Source organism: Bubalus kerabau, chromosome 15 (assembly GCF_029407905.1).
Source record: "Bubalus kerabau isolate K-KA32 ecotype Philippines breed swamp buffalo chromosome 15, PCC_UOA_SB_1v2, whole genome shotgun sequence".
Taxonomy (NCBI): Eukaryota; Metazoa; Chordata; class Mammalia; order Artiodactyla; family Bovidae; genus Bubalus; species Bubalus kerabau.
Window position 1 is genome coordinate 7,450,815 of NC_073638.1, and position 21,192 is coordinate 7,472,006.

General features: G+C 38.3%; 1 protein-coding gene across 1 annotated transcript in view; it reads left to right on the forward strand.

Moving 5' to 3' along the window:
- Positions 1 to 21,192, forward strand: part of TRPC6 (transient receptor potential cation channel subfamily C member 6) — a 166,280-nt gene that overhangs the window by 140,477 nt on the left and 4,611 nt on the right. The window contains exons 6-10 of the mRNA XM_055547555.1: positions 4,008 to 4,241; positions 6,960 to 7,224; positions 8,605 to 8,800; positions 9,585 to 9,788; positions 11,497 to 11,571. Coding sequence (XP_055403530.1) covers positions 4,008 to 4,241; positions 6,960 to 7,224; positions 8,605 to 8,800; positions 9,585 to 9,788; positions 11,497 to 11,571 — 974 coding nt within the window. The remainder of the gene's footprint in view (positions 1 to 4,007; positions 4,242 to 6,959; positions 7,225 to 8,604; positions 8,801 to 9,584; positions 9,789 to 11,496; positions 11,572 to 21,192) is intronic.

A 21,192-nucleotide genomic window follows, 5' to 3' on the forward strand; every position in this document is an offset into this window, starting at 1 on the left:
GTTCATATGTTTTATATGGAAGTGATATTTCCTACTGAAAAGATATTAATCAAGATATGACTCTTTCAAGGTTAAACTTTGAAAGCATTTAATTTTATGTAAGGGGATTAGATATAATGAATGGTCATTTTATTCTTTTTCTTATTTTAAACTTTCTATTTTGCATTGGGGCATAGCCAGTTAATAAGGTTGTGGTAGTTTCAGGTAAACAGTAAAAGGACCCATCCATACATACACATGCATCTATGTTCATCTTATTCTTTATCAAACATAATTTACTCTTCTCATACTAATATTTTAATATAAGCATTAGAAGTTTTTCCTTTTTCACCTGGAAACCTAAACCAAGAATGTTAACTTTTAATTTTATGAATAAAAGCATTTTCCTTGGAACAACTGGCCCAATAACCTTTATATTTGAGATTCGGAGATGTTCTCAGTGTTCATTTAAAGGGAAAACAGTGAACAACTCAGAATGGACAACTGGTACTTTGTAGCATGTGTTAGACTCCTGGTTCAGTTTCTAACACTGATATTTTTTTTCTTCCTGAATTTTCTTGAAAGTGGTTGTACCTTCTGGAAATAATCATTAAGTGGCCTACTTAGGTCTGATGCTAGCTGGTTTGAAAGAAAAGACTGACATTATTGGTCACAGAAAGCAAACTGATTTAATTTTAGTGAAAAGTTGAAAAGCTGAATGATGGAATCTGCATTCCAAGAGATCTTGACAAGACAGAATGGTGAGCTCAAAACAAGGAGAAATGAGAAGGGTAGCAGGAACACAGGGAGGAGGAGACGTGCTTGATGACACTTCACAGGAAAAGGTCTTAAGCAGCAGTTTTAGCCTAATGTCCAGTGAGCGCCGAGGAAGGAAATGCAATGCAGGACTGACTCTTCAACAGGAGGGAAGGACTGCAGGCAAGGGCTGTAATTATGTCCCTGAGCCACACTCTGTCTAGACCACAGCTGCAGGCAATTGGCAAAATAGGGAGCATTCCAAGTGGAAAGCTGTCAGAAAAGTGAGTGGCTTCTCCACAGAAAAGCCCCTGTTGGGACTTGAGAAGCTTACTCTGGAGGGTGGGAGGTAGGGCGGAACCTAGGGATTGTGAAGCCTGAAATTTAATTTTTTGGAGGGCCCCATTTAGAGAAAAAGAAGGCAAAATAGAGAAGGAAAAATGGAGGATCCTGGGCAAATAAGGCATCCTAGAATTCAAATTTCATTTGCTTCATGGGAAACCCACCTCTGCTCTAGAAGAATAAATTTAATGAGGGCACAGGTGTTTTTGCTTTTAAAAAAATTTTGTTTTAAGAAATGTAAAGGTGGAGGGAGCAGATTCATTCTTTTGAGGGCAGAATTAGTACTGACAGGTTCACAGTGAAGGGATACTTCCTGCAAAGTCAAGAATGGGATGAGCAGCCTTCAGTAGGAGTAATTCAGGACATATTCAAGCAGAGGCTCCACCCTGTGGAGGAGTTCTCTGCTTGTGAAGAAACTGGACTAGATGGAGGATTTTGAACTATGCTTGGCAACGCCTGGGGGTCCTCAGAAAACATAATATGGAAATTTTTCCTTCAAACAGAATGGTTTGCTGTATCTGTTTTATCTTTTAAGCTTTGGGAAGATATCATTTTTACCAAGAAGTGTACCCCTTAAAGAGAGAGAAGATGGAGGAGAAGTGGGAAGAAGGAGAGAAGCTTTGAAAGCAACTAGACTATACGAATTTAAAACCCCCAGTAATCTGTTTTTCAGCTACTCTAAACTACCCTTGTTTCATAGTGAGGAAGCTGGTGGGAACCCAGGGACAACATCCACACAAAGACTGCCCTCAGATTTTTTCACTCCTGCTCATTGTTTGTGTGTGTGTGTGTGCATGTGCATGTGTGTGTGCATGAGTGGACACATGCAGTGTTTCCTATTTTATTAATAAATCTGATCCACTAAAGTGTATATGAATTCAATCCCAGCCTTCTCTAAATTTGGAATAATTTCAAAATAAGTAAGTCGTGTGATACATTGAATGCTGATTTTGAGAAAAGCACAGTTAAGCTGTTGGAAGGCAATTCCCAGGTGGTCCTAATAGTAAAGAACTTGCCTGCCAATGCAGGAGACACGGGAGACACAGGTTCGATCCCTGGTTTGGGGCGATCCCCTGGAGAAGGGCATGGCAACCCACTGCAGTATTCTTACCTGGAGAATCCCATGGACAGAGGAGCCTGGCAGGCTACAGTCGATGGGGTCGAGAAGAGTCAGATACAAGTGAAGTGACTTAGCATGCACGCACAAGCTGTTGGAAGGACAGAGCATGGCTTTTTAAAACCCCTACAGGGCTTCACAATCATTCACATAGGTTCTGTGATAAAAGTTTATGACAAATATGGGGATTTGGGGAAGGTGATTAGTGGCAGAAAGGGCAGAAGATTTATTTCAGCTAGGGGACCCTGGAGACTTCTTGATGGAAGTAGACTTTGAGGAATTGTTGGTGTTTAGGTTGTGTTTCTCCAGATGGCTCTAGGAGGAGACAGGACATCAGAGATTAGGATGTCTTAAAGATAATAGAGGTAAAGTTACTTCTTTTTAATAAAGAAAGAAAATATATACCAGACATAGAAAATCTGAAATAGTAAATTCTCAGTAAGTATTAGTTATGTTTTCAAGTGCCAGACACTGTGCTATGCATTTTTCATATGTTATTTAAGTCTCATAACCATCCTATGAAGTAGGTACAAACTACTATCATCCCCATTTTGCAAGCTGAATTTTAGAAAGTTTCAGTAAGTTGCCAAAGATTGCACAGCTAACAAATGGATGACTGTGATTGTTCAGGCACCCAGCGGTGTCTGACTCTTTGTGACCCCATGGACTGCAGCACGCCGGGCCTCCCTGTCCCTCCCCATCTCCCAGAGTTTGCCCAAGTTTATGTTTGTTGCATTAGTGATGCCATGGTGTCTGATTCCAAAACCTGTGCTCCTAAGTAATACACTAAGTTTTAGAGTGGATGTGCAACATTATTAATAATTCCGCCATGAAGAAACTACAACTACTACTATGCTCCTGTAATTCCTTCTAGTCTTTTACTATGCTGTTTTAAACATAATATCATAGAATATATAAAATGTTTACTTGGCATGCTTGAATGTTTATGACATAAACATTTCCCATTGTGTATTAGTCTAGGTCCTCCAAGAAGCATATGCAAAGACAGAATTTAACATGCAACAATTTTATTAAGGGAAATTCTATGTGAGAGAAATGGGAGGGAGCTGAAGAAACCTGCAAGGGCTGTAAGACTGCGATGCAAGGTTGATGTTGAGGGCAGGAGAGAGGGAAGGAAGGTAGGACAGAAGCACCCTAGATCTCCATTCTGTCTAAAGAAAGTTGGACAAGTGTCGAGAGATCCTTGAGCCGAGGTCAGCCATTGGAGGAGTCCCATGCCTCCCAAGAAGGGGTGTCCTCAGTTACTGGTGAGGAGCAGCCCATGGGAAGCATGGCCTTAGGGCAAAAGTGTCTATAGTCTTCAGAGTGCTGCAGCTTTGGCCCATGGCCAGTTGAATTTCTGTATTTGGAGGCCTGTGGGGCACATTCTTGTGGCCACTATTCCATGGTAATTAAAATATCATATGAAATGGCTACGTAATAGTCTATTTGTGAAAGTCCCATGATTACTTCTATTTTGAGGATGTTAGTATCTGTGTTTTTACATATATATTTTTTTTTATTATAAAGAATCCTATAATGAACATCTTATGTACAGAATTAATGGATCAAATCATGTTTGCTGCTTGAATGCCCTTAATGAACTTTGTCAAATTGCTTTATGATAATGCACTGATATTTTTGGACTATAGGATTTGTAGGGACAGGATAATTATGGCTGAATGGGTAAGATGAAGTCATATTTTGAAGGGTTTTGAATGTCAGCCTGAGACCTTTTAAATTTGTTTTGTTGAAAACTAAGGCTGGAATGAAATTGGATTTTAACCCCTATTTTAACCTCTTTCCCATACAGGCATGATATGGGCTGAATGTAAAGAAATTTGGACTCAAGGCCCCAAGGAGTACTTGTTTGAGTTGTGGAATATGCTTGATTTTGGAATGCTGGCAATCTTTGCAGCATCATTCATTGCAAGATTCATGGCATTTTGGCATGCTTCCAAAGCCCAGAGCATCATTGATGCAAATGATACTTTAAAGGATTTAACAAAAGTTACACTGGGAGACAATGTGAAATACTACAATTTGGGTGAGTTTACAGTACTCAGTCAATATGTTTATAAAAATGCAGAATTTACATGATATCATTTGTATGCAGAATCTTAAAAAAAAAAAAGGTACAAATGAGCCTATTTACAAAACAGAAATAGAGTCACAGATGTAGAAAACAAGCTTATGGTTACCAAGAGGGAAGGGAGGGGAGGGATAAACACAAGAGAGAGATTGGAATTGACATATACACACTACTATATATAAAATAGATAACTAATAAGTACCTACTGTATAGCACAGGGAACTCTACTCAATATTCTGTAATGACCTACATGGGAAAAGAATCTAAAACAGAGTGGGTTTATGTATAACTGATTCTCGTTGCTATATAGCAGGAACTAACACAGCATTGTGATTCAACTGTACTTTAATAAAAACTTATTTCAATTTTTTTAGATAAAATGATGAAAGAAAAAAAAGGAACACATCAGTAGCAGTTTAGTTATTATTCAGTTCTCATAAAATTATTGGTCAATTTCCAGCTTCTTCAGATTATCTATATCTTTTATTATGCTTTCTACTTCTTTCCTGATATTTCTTCTGGCAGAAAACCTCTCAATCACAAGAATCATCTCCCCTTATCTCTGGTATTAATTGGCTAACCACCAAACTTCATTGAGAATGCTTGTATTATGTCGTGGATTTATTTTTTTCTTCTTGTCTATTAAAAATAGTACACATTTAAGTACCATTTCTGTTTAAGGCATGTAAACTATTCGAAAGCAAGTTAATCATCGAAGGCTACCAATAAATAGCACCCCTTTTTCTCACCCAGACTTTGAACTAGTGCTATACTGTGCTTAGTCGCTCAGTCGTGTCCAACTCTTTGCGACTCATTGGACTGTAGCCCACCAGGCTCTCTGTCATGGGATTTTTCAGGCAAGAATGTTGGAGTAGGTTGCCATTTTTTCCTCCAGTGAATCTTCCTGACCCAGGGACAGAACCCACCTGCTGAGCCATGAGGGAAGCCTTTGAACTAGATGAGAAATAAAGTACCCACATTAGGTCAAATCATCACCTTTAATACTGACAAAGTTTAGAGTGGATGATATAATTCTGAGTTTATTAGTCAACTGGCTCAGCAATACTGAACCCCAGGCTTAGACAGATATATCCTCCAATTTCCAAGCAGCCATGGACAGGGCAGTCATACCCAAAGAGGGGTATGGTAGCAGGTATCTGATCATGTGAGAGTCCTCCATGGAAGATCAGAAGGAAATTCCCAAGATAAAGAGGGCAGAGCTGAGTCCAGTATGCTCAATTTCTACCCAGTTTAGCAATCAGAGAAGTCATTCTACCTCCCCAGGAGGAAAGTGACTAAAAAAGGAACAGAAGTAGGTTCAGTTATTGCTTAGGGAAAACCTCTCCTTGTAGAAACCTAGGGTGGGAAAAACAGATTCTCTTTGACTACTTACTTCAAGTCCTCCTCTGATAAGATGTCAGTTAACATACGGTTGACATCTCTATGAGTTTTATTGGCTGTATCACATAGGGATTTCTTTTTTATTATTTCTCTTTAATATTTTAATACCTAACAATTTTTAGAGCACATACATGGCTTTTATACAAGGATATATTGTACAGCACAGGGAATATAGCCATTATTTTATAAGAGAATTTTTAATATATGGAATTTTACAAGTCAAACTATTTTTATACTGACCTTATATTCAAAGTGCTATATAAAAAGAAACTGCTTTTATTACTTTATTGTTCCTAATTCTACTTCTCAGCAAATAAGCAAATACAAATTTATAATTATGTTTTTCCTCTCTGTTACACACTGCTTTGCATTTTTCTTCATAATGGCTTCTTAATTAGATTTTTGATGTTCTGATGTAATAATGTCAGAAAAATTCATAAATGAATAATTACTACATTCTATGATAAAAATAGACTTGAATGGCCAATATAAATTACCTTAGTAAGTTTAAATAACTACAAGTACTGCACAGGCCCCAAATTACTTTATGGTGTAATTATAGTTTAGGACTAAATAATGATATCATTTACTAGGGCCTTATTTTCTTTTATTATAGTTTAAGATTAAATAGTAAATGCCACTATTTAGCTAGTGCCAAGCACTTTCTAAACACTGAATGTATGTTGATTTACTAAATTCTCACAACAGATGATAGGGTATAAACAGTATGTCATTTTTAAAGATGGGAAAATAAAACTATTAATAAGATAAATAATTTGTACTAGTTCTTCTAGTTGATTTTAGATAGATAGATGCATGCAGAAATGTGTGGTAAGTCACTTGAATCATGTCCAACTCTCAGCGACCCTACAGACTACAACCCACCACTCTCCTGTCCGTGGAATTCTCTAGGCAAGAATGTTGGAGTGGTTACATAAGCCAAGTCCATAGTTTGTACTCTCGACCATTATGCTATACCATTATGGAAAACTGCCAGCAAACCAGGGGGTAATTTTCTTTGTAAATTCAAAAGTTCAAATATACCTGACACTTGAAGAAATTAACTGGATTGCTAATGTAATTATATTTCTATCCCAGAAAAGAAGTTACCTAAGTAAAAAGTTTCCTTCTCCAGGAGATCTTCCTGACCCAGGGATCAAACCCAGGTCTCTTGCAATGCAGACAGATTCTTTACCATCTGAGCTACCAGGAAAGCCCCAAGTAAAAAATGTAAATAAACTCACCATAACTTTTGTCTTTCCTTTCTCCTAGCCAGGATAAAGTGGGACCCCTCTGATCCTCAAATTATATCTGAAGGTCTTTATGCAATTGCTGTAGTTTTAAGTTTCTCCAGAATAGCCTACATTTTACCAGCAAATGAAAGCTTTGGACCTCTGCAGATATCACTTGGAAGAACAGTAAAAGATATCTTCAAGTTCATGGTCATATTCATCATGGTGTTTGTGGCCTTTATGATTGGAATGTTCAACCTCTATTCCTACTACATTGGTGCAAAGCAAAACGAAGCCTTCACAACGTAGGTGTTTTTGGTTCTTTTAATCATGATGATTGTCAATTAAACTTTAGCCTAATAGTGTTCATATGCAACAGTGGGATAAATAATGTTTTAGTAAAGACATTATTTCCAGTTACTCTTTAGCATTATGAGAGAAGTTTTAAATGTGTTGTAAGAACTCAACAATTTTAGGGCCAAGAGCTACCTCACACACATCATCTTATTATTTCTGTTTCACACAAAAAGGAACTGAAGCTCAGGGAAGTTAAATGACATGCTGAGTGTCTCATAGCTGCTAGTATGTAGAAAAGCCAGGACTAGTCCCTTGTCCACTGACCCTAGCATCTGTGCTCCTCACTGCTGTATACTGCTCAGTTCAGACTCCTGGGGCCCTATGAGAATGGCTGCTTCCAAAATCAATCTGAGTTACCAGCAGCAACAAGGGTTTTAACTTATGTTCACCATGGATACACGTTTTTTATAAAGTATGTTTGGAATACATTACTCAAATATTAGGTATTCAGGTATACTTTGGCCACCTGATGCGAAGAGCCGACTCACTGGAGAAGACCTTGATTCTAGGAAAGACTGATGGCATCACTGACTCAATGGACATGAGTTTGATCAAACTCTGGGAGATGGTGAAGGACAGGGAAGCCTGGCACGCTGCAGTCCATGGGATCACAAAGAGTTGGACATGACCGAGCAACTGAAGAACAACAAAAAAATGTTACAATGAGAAGTACTGATCAAAGCATAACCTATTACTCATATTCCTGTAAAGTTCAGTTTATCAGAGAGATTGAACCAACTGACCTAAGCAGAGGAGCTTCATTTTGGTCAATAATTATGCTTAATGCATTGAAATTCCTAAGACATGTCAGTGATTTCAGTAACACTGACTATGTTTATATTGTCATATTTTCCTTAAGACACCTTAAGATACATACCATTATCTATTTATTGGATATTAGAAGTGTAGATGAGCAGAAAACACAAAAGGACTATAAATTACATTATTACATTACATATATAAATTATAAATTACATATTACATTGTTTTTATTAATACATTTAATATTTTCTTACCAAAACTATGGATTATTTAAATGTTAATGTCTGTGGTTTGAAGTTATTTTAACATTTATTGAGTGCTTATTATGTGCCAGATAGTGAGTTGTGTGCTTCATATGCAAAATATTCCCTTATCCTTGCAACAATCCTGGAAATAGTTATTGTACCCATTTTACAAAAAAAGAAAACTGAGGCTCAGGGAAGTGAAGAATTTTCTCATGAATATCTAATAATTTTCAGACATTAAATCAGCTTGCTTTTATTATAGTATCATTGTCATTCATTTGTATGCTTTATCATCTCCTTTATTTCCTTTTTTTTACCCAGAGTGGAAGAGAGTTTTAAGACACTGTTTTGGGCTATATTTGGACTTTCTGAAGTGAAATCAGTGGTCATCAACTATAATCACAAATTTATTGAAAACATCGGTTATGTTCTTTATGGAGTCTATAATGTTACAATGGTCATTGTTTTGCTAAACATGTTAATTGCAATGATCAACAGTTCATTCCAGGAAATTGAGGTATAATCTCTATACATTTGCATACTATGTGGTATATATTTTAACTATTTCAGGGATCAACTCAGCAATGGTGGTGATACTATAGACTACTTTCTATCTGTTCTTTACCTCTTTATATACTTCTTTATATATTTTATAGAAAATTTATATTTTTATATTCTTTATATGTAGTAATCAGAAAAATTTAATCCTTTGCTTCCAAGCACAACATCTATGGGTGTGGTAGGGTAGTAAGGAATAAGGATGAGAAATGTTGTATGATTTAGTATTATTATTTGTAAATTCTTAGAGATACTATATCAGCATGAATTTATGTTTCATTTAAAAATTATTGCTTATGAATGCCACTGTTCTCCAAATCTTACTTTGAGTGATGTTCAAAATTGACTTTTTCTCAAATTTAGAGTGATTTTTATTCAAGAATCTTGGTGTGTGTCCCAAATTCATCAAAGTAGTGATCTGTTGCAAAATATAAGAGTGAATAATTTTTCATAGCGTTTTTCAGAATATAGGAAAATAGCTTTATAACTTTCAGTGTATTTATAAATACATGCAAGTTTTAAGATCTGTAAGAATGATAATTTTTTAAGTAAATTTTCCTAAATTTTCTTTCCTAAGAGTGTGTGAATAGTACCTTAATATTTTTGAGAATATCTTGGGGTGGTGTTTGGGGTCTGAGATTGTTGTAGGTAACATTACTTCCATCTAGCCACACAATATCAGAAGCATCCCAGTAATTCTGTTTATGCATTTCCTTGCTGAACTGTCATATTTATTTGTATAGGATGATGCTGATGTGGAATGGAAATTCGCAAGGGCCAAACTTTGGTTTTCTTACTTTGAGGAGGGAAGAACTCTTCCTGTTCCCTTCAACCTGGTGCCAAGTCCAAAGTCCCTGTTTTATCTCTTATTGAGGCTTAAAAAGTGGATTTCTGAATTGTTCCAGGGCCATAAAAAAGGTTTCCAGAAGGATGCAGAAATGAACAAGGTGATTTGACTTAATAATTTGAAATTATGTTTTTAAACACTAAAACCATGATAGGCACGATACCACATCCCTTTATAAAGAAGCAGTTTGTGATGACATGCCTATCCATTCCCAAATGTAGTCAATTAGCTCAGAGCAGTCCTTTGGCTTTTGTCTGTTTATTAGGAGCACACTGGACATTTTTTACTAAAAAATATAAGAAAAATCCATGAAATGTAGCTAAATAATGTGTCACATTTTCCAGAGTGGGTATTAAAAGGGAGAGCTATTCTGGGGCACATTTTCACTGTGGTAGCTACATGTCCCTCCCTTTGTCTTCAATTTATACAGCTAGGTGTAGTTATATACCTCAGCTTATGCAGCTTCAATTTTTTTTCACCTTCAACTTATACAGCTAGCTGATCATGACTTCGGGGACACTGACAGACTCTTAAGTTCTACACAGAGAAGTTCAGAAATCAATTGCTCACATGTAATATGGGAGATGAGTCTTGGCATTACATCAAGAAAGATCTATCTAAGGGTACTAATTGGAAACTGTAATCTCATGAAGCAGGGCCATCTTAAGAATCCATGGAAGTGATCTGTCTAGTGCCTGATGAAGGAGTAGAACCATCACAGAGGGTTAAGGAATGTGTGGAGCATGTGGAATGCTATGTGGACTGCATGGGGGTGGGGAGGTTATTCTCTGCCAGGAATTCCAAGGGGACAGAACTCTGTATCCAGGAGGAGCATAGACTAGATGCCACCAGAGGAGGGCCAAGAGGCAGACAGGTTTGGATATGGTGTCATAGATAAGTGATGAGTCAGCTGCTTCTAGAAGGAAGACTGAAGGGGAATACAATGAATATTTTTTACAATTCCCAATTTTAATGAGGAAATACATTTGTTTATTTTATTCTTCAAATATAGGAAAAGAGGCCATGGGCAAAATTTGCTAATAGTTCAATTTTAGCTTTATGTAAAAAAAAAATTTATCAAGATCTGTCCAACAGAATGGTGGGCTTTCTTATGAAATAGTCAGTTCCCTATCATTTTAAGTAATCAATAAATGCTAGATGACCAGTATTAGGATTTTATAGATTTTCTGCACTGGGTGGGCAACTGAGCCAAATGATCATAAAGGTCCCTTGCAATTATAAGGTTCTATTATTGAATATAAAGGAAATATTTTAATTCCTGCTGGGTTTGCATCTTACTACTTGGGATTCTCAAGTTAAGCTCCCTGAGCTCCAATTTCACCTGTAATATGGGAATTACAGTTATATCTATGTCATGAAAATCAAATCAAATAAATATGTGAAGTGCTTTGAGAATTCTTAAGCTTTCTTTAAATGTATGATGATTATTTTGGATAGGAATTTTGGAAAAAATATATGATCTTTGGTGCTCTCCCAGATGTATAACTTATAGAACTCAGTGGGTTGAATAGCAAAAATTTCGCTCACCTTACTCCATGTTACTAAGCATGTTGCTCTTAGTAACATGTAGTTAGAACTGCAACCCCAGACAATTCAGTGTCCAAATGAAATATCTGAGTATTCACCAAACGAAGACCCTAGTAAGAATATGTTCCTCTCAAAGAAACTTGCTGGAGAATTAGACCAGATGGCTTTTAGAATATGGGATGAAGGAAGAGCGAAATTCATCTTACAGTTCTCAATGTATAATTAGTGATTGTATTCATTTTACTCTCTATCTTTAAAAGAGAAATGAAGGAAAGAAATTTGGAATTTTGGGAAGTCATGAAGACCTTTCAAAGTTATCACTTGACAGAAAACAGGTAAGATCACATTTGAAAATATGGAGCCACACTTATGATCTGGCTTATCTTCTCAGAGAGAAGGACAAATATTCAGAAGCAATTTTAAGAAACAGTAGACACATTAAAGAATTAACAATTTGGCAGTGCTCCAAGAATCTGCTATTGAGAAGTTAAAGCAAGCCTGTGTCCAGTGCATCAGCAAGAAGAATTACATGGCTGTTTAAGGCAGATATTAAACATATATTTGGAGTACTTTGGGGTGATAAAATATAGAATTGTGATGTAAAGAAAGAAAAATTAAAATAATAGAGGAACTTGTCAGGGACCTGATGGAGATATAATTAATGTAATTCTCCACAGCTCAAGTGGCAATTATGCACACCTCGCAGAGCTGCATTATTTGTCAGTAATCGAGAGGTTGTCAAAAGAGGCTCCCTGAGAATTCAGTGGCTGCTCCAGTCAGCACAGTTTACAATGAGCAGTGTACCCGAGAGCTACATCAGCTGCCTAATTTGGAGTGGCAGAATCCCTCATGATGAGGACTTTTGATTCGTTCTGGCAGCAGGCACATAGTAGGGGCACAAGGCAGAAGGAAATTATGAGTGAACTAAATAGGAGAAGAGCAATGTATTAGGTGAGACTTGCATTCAGTTGCACATAATAATAATAATAATAAACATGGTGATTTAAGCGAGACAGTTGTCTTCTCCCCTCTCATTTAACTCTCCAGAGTTGGCAGTACAGGGTTCTTGTCAGGAGTGAGTCTCTGCAATTCCCCTGGATATTTTATCATAGTCAAATACAAGATGACACCTTTACCTCCAGACATGACACCTCCTATTCAGGCATGAAGAAGGGGGCAGAGGAAAAGTTGGGCACCAGAGGAATCGGTCACCACCCTCAGAAGTGCCTCCCAACATCTGTTACTATATCTCATTAGCCAGAGCTCTGTTCCAGGGCCACCACATGCAACACAAACGCCAAGGAGGGTTGCGGTTTTGTTTTGTTTTTAAGCCAAGTGTGTTACCTCCTCTAACAAAATAGGAATACTCTTAAGTATTGATATAATATTGATAAAGTGAGAGCACTGAACTAAGTAGTCAGAAGAATGAGATCTCATCTCATCTCTGCCACTTTAGCAATTCATTTAACTTCTCTGAACCTTAATTTCCTTATTGACAAAATAGGATTAGTCAAGTTGTACAACCCATCACACAAAATCGTTGGGAGGATTCAGTTGAAGCTTTGTAAATCACAAACACTAGTAGGTACTTGTTACAGAGAAGCAGCTTTTGTCCTTTGGTTATAATTAACTCAACAAAATTTTTCAAAAAAATAGGTCAGTGTAAGTTGGATTTGGGGCTTCCCTGGTGGCTTAGATGGTAAAGAATCTGCCTGCAATGCAGGAGACCCAGATTTGTCCCCGAATCAGGAAGAGCCCCTGAAAAAGGGAATGACTACATACTCCAGTATTCTTGCCTGGAGAATTCCATTGATAAGAGGAGCCTGGTGGGCTACAGTCCATGGGGTCGCAAAGAGGTGGACCTGACTGAGCAACTAATACTTTCACTTCAAGTTGGATTTTACAACTTTTCAGTAAGAAATTGCTTATACTAAAAGTATGATGAGTGAATGATAACAATAAGTCATTGAACAAGTATAAAAAATTTAAGGGGGATTAAAATGCTTTTTTTCCCTTTATGATAGAATCTATGTGTGTGTTGGAGAAGGAAATGGCAAACAACTCCAGTACTCTTGCCTGGAAAATCTCATGGACAGGGGAGCCTGGTAGGCTACAGTCCATGGGGTCGAGAAGAGTCAGACACCATTGAGCAACTTCACTTTCACTTTTCACTTTCATGCACTGGAGAAGGAAATGACAACCCACTCCAGTACTCTTGCCTGGAGAATCCCAGAGACAGAGGAGCCTGGAGGGCTGCCGTTTATGGGGTCGCACAGAGTCGGACACAACTGAGGCAACTTAGCAGCAGCAGCAGCAGCTGTGTGTGTGTGTTAGTCACTCAGTTGTCTCTGACTCTGTGATCCCATGGACTGTAACCCTGCAGTCTATGTCCATGGTATTCTCCAGGCAGATAGAATCTGTAGTACCTTTCAGTGAAATAATTTTATTTTCTCTGTAGTTTCTCCAAAAATGTAGAAAATTAAAATTTGTTTAAATCATCTGAAAAATACACTTTATATCCTTTTAACATGACTGGATTACTTTATGCTTTCCATTAGCATATATTTCAACCCCAGATTAAAGTAAACTCTTTAAGGTCAATACAAAGCCTCTGGTGTCTGACCCTAGTGGTGGATCAATAAAATGTTGATTTCAGTGTCAGCTGAACCTTATGGTGTATGCGTGCTAAGTTGCTTCAGTTGTGTTCAACTCTGTGCATCCCTGTTTACTGAAGCCCGCCAGGCTTCTCTGTCCATGGGGATTCTCCAGGCAAGAATACTGGAGTGGGTTGCCATGCCCTTCTCCAAGGAATCTGCCCGACCCAGGGATTGAACCCAGGTCACCTGCATTGCAAGGCATTGACCTTCCAAGCCACCAGGGAGGCCACCAACGAACCTTCTAGAGTGGCTGTTTATTTTGGCAACCATGGAGATGTATGGCTCGTATCTTCTTTCAAGACACAACCTGCTTCGGGGAGCTCGGTCAGCTGGCAGCCTCCTGCTGCAGCCTCTTTGGGATACCTTCAGCTTTCCCACCACGGTCATACTTTTTGGGTCCTGGGCATTTCTTGCCAGCACAGGACCTCTCTTGGGGCACTCTGTGCCCAGCTTTCTCAATCTTCCTACCTCTCCCTCTTTCACAAGTGAGCCAAGCCTCATGGTCTGGGAGCTTTTTCTGCCGTCTGCTCACACTTCCCATTATCTTTCAGAGGTATGATTCTGAACACATTTCATATTTCTGACACTGTCTTGGCATTTGATTCCCAGAGGACCAAACCAACACAGGTGCCTATTTCCCTTTGCCATGTAAGCTTATGATGAACAAAACTAGGCACATTTCACATAGTGTGCTTTTGCATGATACGTTAACTATATTCCCGAGAAAATGCTTTTTAAAGCAACCATTTGTAGTTCCATTTATTTTTGCCTGTTATTGCTGAGGTGAACTCCTACTGGAACATGTTTGACACTGTTATGTACTAAGAAGAACTCTCATGGTGTGTTTTCCCTTACTTAGTTTGTGTAGCTTTTGCTCACTTTTTCATGAAGTCTATGTTTAGTTTCTATTTCACTCGGGTCTTCTTTCTGACTCCTTGAAGGTTAAAGTGATTAGGTCACATGAACATTCCTTCACATCTTCTTCCTGCATATCTGCTCCACGCAAACTATAGAAATCAGTCAGATGAGCCATATAACAATACTTTTTGAAACAAAGTAAGCATTCATTATCTTTCAGTTCAGTTCAGTTCAGTCGCTCAGTCGTGTCCAACTCTTTGCGACCCCATGAATCGCAGCACGCCAGGCCTCCCTGTCCATCACCAACTCCCAGAGTTCACTCAGACTCACATCCATCGAGTCAGTGATACCATCCAGCCACCTCATCCTCTGTCGTCCCCTTCTCCTCCTGCCCCCAATCCCTCCCAGTATCAGTCTTTTCCAATGAGTCAACTCTTTGCATGAGGTGGCCAAAGTACTGGAGTTTCAGCTTTAGCATCATTCCTTCCAAAGAAATCCCAGGGCTGATCTCCTTGCAGTCCAAGGAACTCTCAAGAGTCTTCTCCAACATCACAGTTCAAAAGCATCAATTCTTCGGTGCTCAGCCTTCTTCACAGTCCAACTCTCACATCCATACATGACCACTGGAAAAACCATAGCCTTGACTAGTCGGACCTTTGTTGGCAAAGTAATGTCTCTGCTTTTCAATATGCTATCCAGGTTGGTCATAACTTTTCTTCCAAGGAGTAAGCATCTTTTAATTTCATCATTATCTTTAGTCATCACTTTTAATTCTGTCACTCACTTTGGTGGTCTCTAGCATTAACTTTTCAGACACAGAGTCTGAAAGAACAGCATACATTCAGTCTCTGCTGTACTACATTATATATGTAAACCTAAAAATGCCAAATAGCTTCTTGAATATCTGCTCTGTTCCAGCTCTAGAACAGATCACCTCCAAGTGTCAGTTTCAGAGCAGGTTTCATGTGACCTAGACAATAGGCCAGTGTGGAGCATAAAGACGTTATCTTAGCATTTTGGATCCATTCTGCACTATATTGAATGAGATGTGTAGATTTTTTTCATCAGTTACATACCCAAGAACTATGTCCTTTAGCCTTCAGTTAGGTCAGAGGCTGTCTTTTTAGTCATCTGATGAAATAGTTCCAATTACAATCACCAGGGTCATTTTGCCATACAAATTTGTGCAAATTACCCATCCTCTGCTCTAGAGCTATCAAGTTAAAATCTCTGGCCATGGGACCTGGAAATGTGTATTTTATTAAGTCCTTAAGAGATTCTAATGCTCATCTGGGTGTGGGAATCATTGAATATTTCATTGCTTGAATGCCTTAGTCATGGACACATAAGTGAAAAGCAATATTCAGCGAAGTATCTCCAGAAAAAAAAAAAAAAAACAGACTCAAACCAACCATGAAACAGGTCTAAAGCCACAAAGTAGATATTTATCCTTCCATATAGTAATAATAGTTGTTGACATTTGTACAATATCAACTGTATGTCAAGCTACATATTCTACACCACTTACATCTTTAATCCTCACATTCAGCTCTAGGGATGTAGGTAATATTATTTTCCTTATTGTATATATGAGAAACCTGAGGATAACAAAGGTGAAATGAACTGCTCAAAGTCCCATTTCAGACATGTGCCAGAGCCAGAATTCAAATCCACATCTACCTGGCTTCATTCCCACACATCAGCACCCACTGCTGACTGATCATATTGCCTGTACTTTTTCAGTTCATTGCTTTGATCCCAGCCTCAGACCCTTCAATGCTTGTGGAGAGTGGGAAACTCTCAGAACTGTTGCTATGTCCAAACATAAAAAATTCCAAAGACTGAAGCTTGCTTGTTCCGCTTAATAAATAACAACAGTTATTTAGTATTCCTCACTGCCATCCTACAGTGAAGCTGCAGCAAGATGAAAATGCTAATATCAAACTAATTACTAGGAAGTGAAAGAAAGACAACATAAAGAATGCAGGAAATGTGGTAGAAGGTATGAAAAAAAGGAGCAGGCAGTGCTCCCTTCAGAACTGGAGTGTATATCTGCATATTAGTCAGGTACAGAGCTCACACCCAATCATTCCTGCTTCCACTCACCAAACCCCCTTCCTCACTCCCATCTCATATTATACATCAGTATCATCTGTAAATGTCCAAATCACTAAGGGTTAAATGCTATTCATATTGCCCACTGACTTGCTTCGACTTCTCAGTCTATTTTAGTGGCCGTACATCAAAGCAAATATAAATTAGAATTTTCTGCCACCAAGTGGTTAAAATGCTTCTTTGCACCATTGGGTAAGTTTCTTCTTACATATTATTTCTTGGGGTTATTAAGTTTTTAAACACGTGCTTGTTGAATACCTACTACATATTAGAAACTGATTAGAAATTTTTGCTGTGTAAATGTTAGATTTGCATTCAAATTCACATTGCAGATTTAGAGCAGAATTCGTCACATAAAAAAGATCCAAGTGGATTTATTACTGCTTAGTCAGGTACCATTTAATTATATAACTGGTTCCCAGTGAGAGCTGATTTTTATCCCACATGACCAGCAGTCTAGGGTGCATCTGTAATACCTGGAGACAGGTTTGGTTGTCAAAACTAGTGATGGGTCCTATTATTGGCATCTAGGGGTGAAGACCAGGGATACGGGCAAACATTATACAATGCGCTAGAAGACCCCCACAGTAAGGAAGTACCCAACCCATAAATGAAATTAAATGAGAGCACTGAATATGAAATAGAAAAAGTGAAACAGGCTAAAAGTAAAAGATCAAATTAAAAACCTTATTTTTAAACATGGCTGCTCATTGGAATTACATCTGGAGCTTTGGAGCAAAAAAACAATACCTGGGTATTTGTATTTTTCAAAAATGTGCATCTGGATTTTAAAAAGTGATTATAGATTTTTCTATTAAATGGCAGTGTTAGTGATATAAAATTCTATTATTTTCTGTTACATATATTTTCTAATTTTCCTTGTAATGGCTTCTTAGATACACCCATCATTGAAAAGTGGACATTTAATTTTCAAACACATGGAATTTTTAAAGTAAAAAAAAAAATTACTCAGCCCAAAGTGTTAAAAATGTTGCAATTGAGAAAGCCCAGACTCTGCCTACTGGGTGCATGCAAAGGGAAGCCATGTGTTATGCTAAAACTGTATGACATACTGTAGATCTACACTTTAGAAAACCTATAATTGTATGCATTCTTAAAACTGTTTTCTGGCTTTCCCTTGCCTCTTTTGTGTCATCCAGTATGTCAGTTTGTAAGTCATCTGCCTCAGACCTTAAAACCAGCTCTCCAGGTTTCAGATATATTTTTCCCATGTGGTTGAATTGTAGCCAGCTGTTTCATGAACCTAGATTGTACATGCCTTGTACAGCAAGGTGTCTAGAAACCAAATGATCTCCACTAGTTACCCAAAAGTACTTCTTCATTCATTTCATCAGCCAACTACTTCTGAGCATTTACCATCTGTCTCAGAGTGATGGCTCTGGGGAAACTGAGATGAACTAAACAAAGTCCTTCCTTCTGTGGAGCCCAGGAGGGTGTAAGCAATAACCGTGTAAACAAGCCAATGAATAAAGTAATTGGCATGTTATGAAGGATACAAGAGGCTTCTTAGGTGGTGCTAGTGGTAAAGAACCTGCCTGCCAATTCAGGAGACATAAGAGACACGGGTTTAATCTCTGGGTTGGGAAGCTCCCCTGGAGGGCAACCCACTTCAGTATTCTTGCCTGGAGAATTCCATGGACAGTGGAGCCTGGTGGGCAACAGTCCTTAGGGTCACAAGGGGTCAGACACGACTGAAGCAACTTGGCATGCACAGAGCACGAAGGATACAAAAGGCCTAGCTTTCTTAAGATCTATTTTCATGGGGTGGGCAGAGAAAGCCATCTGAGGAGCTTATACATTCATCTCAACTCCAGAGGATCAGACAAAGCAAGTCAGTCAGGCAAAGACCCAGGAAGATAATGTTGTGGGGATTGGGAACAACAAATTCAAAGGCCTTAAGTTAGAAAAGAGCAAATGAAAGACCACCTGTGTGGTTATTAAGTTTTCAAAAAAGTATTATTGCCATAGGTGTGGTGTGTTGTGGAGCTGCTTTAATTTGGGATGATTGGCACGTCATGTACTAAGGTCCACACATTCATCTCTAAAATAATCTCAAAGAAGTATAAATTTTCACTTTCTTATTTCCATGAACACCATTTGGATATGTTCGTGGCCTCTAACAAAAGAAAACATTAAATTAATAATTTGTCACCATGAGGCTAGGTGTTCATAAGCAGATGGCTGGGATGCTCCAAAATTCCCTTTGTTTGGATCTTTTCCCTCTGATTATGAACCTGTCCTCACCCTCCATGCTTTAGCTTAAAAACCGAGGGGTGGAAGTGAGCTTGACTCTGGTCATCATGTTTAATGATGTCTTTAAAGCATAAGTCACAGTTTGAAATTCAGGAATCATATCTAATATTAGAGGTTACGATCATTATATTTTATATCATTATAAAAATTAATGATTATGTTATTTGCAAATGAATTAAATATTAAAATATGTTGAAGTTTACATTTGTCTCGCAAATTCATAAATTAATGGGGTTTAAAGGACTCCAGTGGAAAAGACAATGGCACCCCACTCCAGTACTCTTGCCTGGAAAATCCCATGGATGGAGGAGCCTGGTGGGCTTCGGTCCAGGGCGTCGGGAAGAGTTGGACACGACTGAGTGACTTTACTTTCACTTTTCACTTTCATGCACTGGAGAAAGAAATGGCAACCCACTCCAGTGTTCTTACCTGTAGAATCCCAGGGACAGGGGTGCCTAGTGGGCTGCCGTCTGTGGGGTCGTACAGAGTCAGACATGACTGAAGCGACTTAGCAGCAGCAGCAGCATGACTCCAGAGATCAACTAGGGCATTCTTTTCACTATCAGGAGAGATTATAGGATTTCAGCTTCTCACCTAGTGTTCCACAGCTAACCTGAAGGCAGAACCAGATTTGAATTTTCAGGCTTTTGTCAAGAGTTCTTCTACAGAACCTAAGCCATCTCTCTGGTTAATTTGGTCAACTGTATAATTTTATCTTATTTTTTTTAAAGTTGATATCAAGTTAAAAAAAATACAGATATTTTCTTGACATTTTTAGAAAGGGTGAAAGAGAAAGGGAAATAGCTACATGAAAAAGGATATTATCTAAAGAATATCTTCACAATTATATATATTTTTATGAATCTTGTCAGCCTTGCCATATTTTTCCTATTATAACTCAGCTAGATAATTTATGTTCTTAATTAAATACTCAGGACATAGCACAGTTCTTTACATATAGAAGACGCTCATAAAATACCTGTTTAATGGATGAATGTGTGCATAGCTGCTTTACTTCAATGTGTGGCCATTTATAGCATCAAAGAATTGGAGTTAAGGATTTTAATTGAATTTCATTGGGCTTCTCTGATTGGTAAAGAATCCACCTGCAATGCAGGAGACCTGGGTTTGATTCCTATGTTGGGAAGATCCCCTAGAGAAGGGAAAGGCTACCTACTCAGTATTCTGGCCTGGAGAATTCCATGGACCGTATAGTCCAGTGGGGTGGCAAAGAGTTGGGTATGACCGAGCGACTTTCACTTTCATTTTACTTCTAACAGAGGAAAAATGGCAACCCACTCCAGTGTTCTTGCCTGAGGAATCCCATGGACAGAGGAGCCTGGTGGGCTACAGTCTATGGGATCACAAAGAATCGGACACAACTGAAGCAAGCAAGCATGCATTAGCTCTAACAGTGTAGATATCACTGGGAAATAGAAATCATGGCTGTCTTAGTAAATGGTCTTGAAGTTTCTTTACCCCTGAAAAAATTTTGCACCCCGCAAAATATATATCTGGAGATACTGTGTTTTGTTCAGTTTCTCCTATTTATTTCTTTGTAAAGCCATTTTCCCTTTAGAAAATATGTTAAAGAGGTTTCTAATCTTTCTCTTAGCATGTCAATATGGTGCTTTACCACCTCTCTTGCAGATTGCTTTCTTTGTCATTTGCCTCTTCAAGCATATGTATTATTTGAAAAGTCCTACCCAGATAGGGTATTATACACATTCTAAAATTCAAATAGATTTATTAGTGCTTTCTTGACACCTGGATCCTATCCCTCAACAAAGTCGTCTCCTGGTGTTTCCTCAGGAGTCTCATCACGGTCTACTGCATGTGCAGATGGTGTTGTCAGTCATGCTGGACTGTGGCTCCCTCACCAGTGGACTTCTGAGATCACCACTATTATTTTCTCAACTTGTTTGCCTCTCCCTCTACCAAGGATACAACTGTGGGAGTGTTAAAGCATGACTCTCATGACAGCATGACTGACAGCCACGGAGTCTAAGACAGTCCTCAGACAACCTCTAATAGCCACCAAGAGGCTGAACA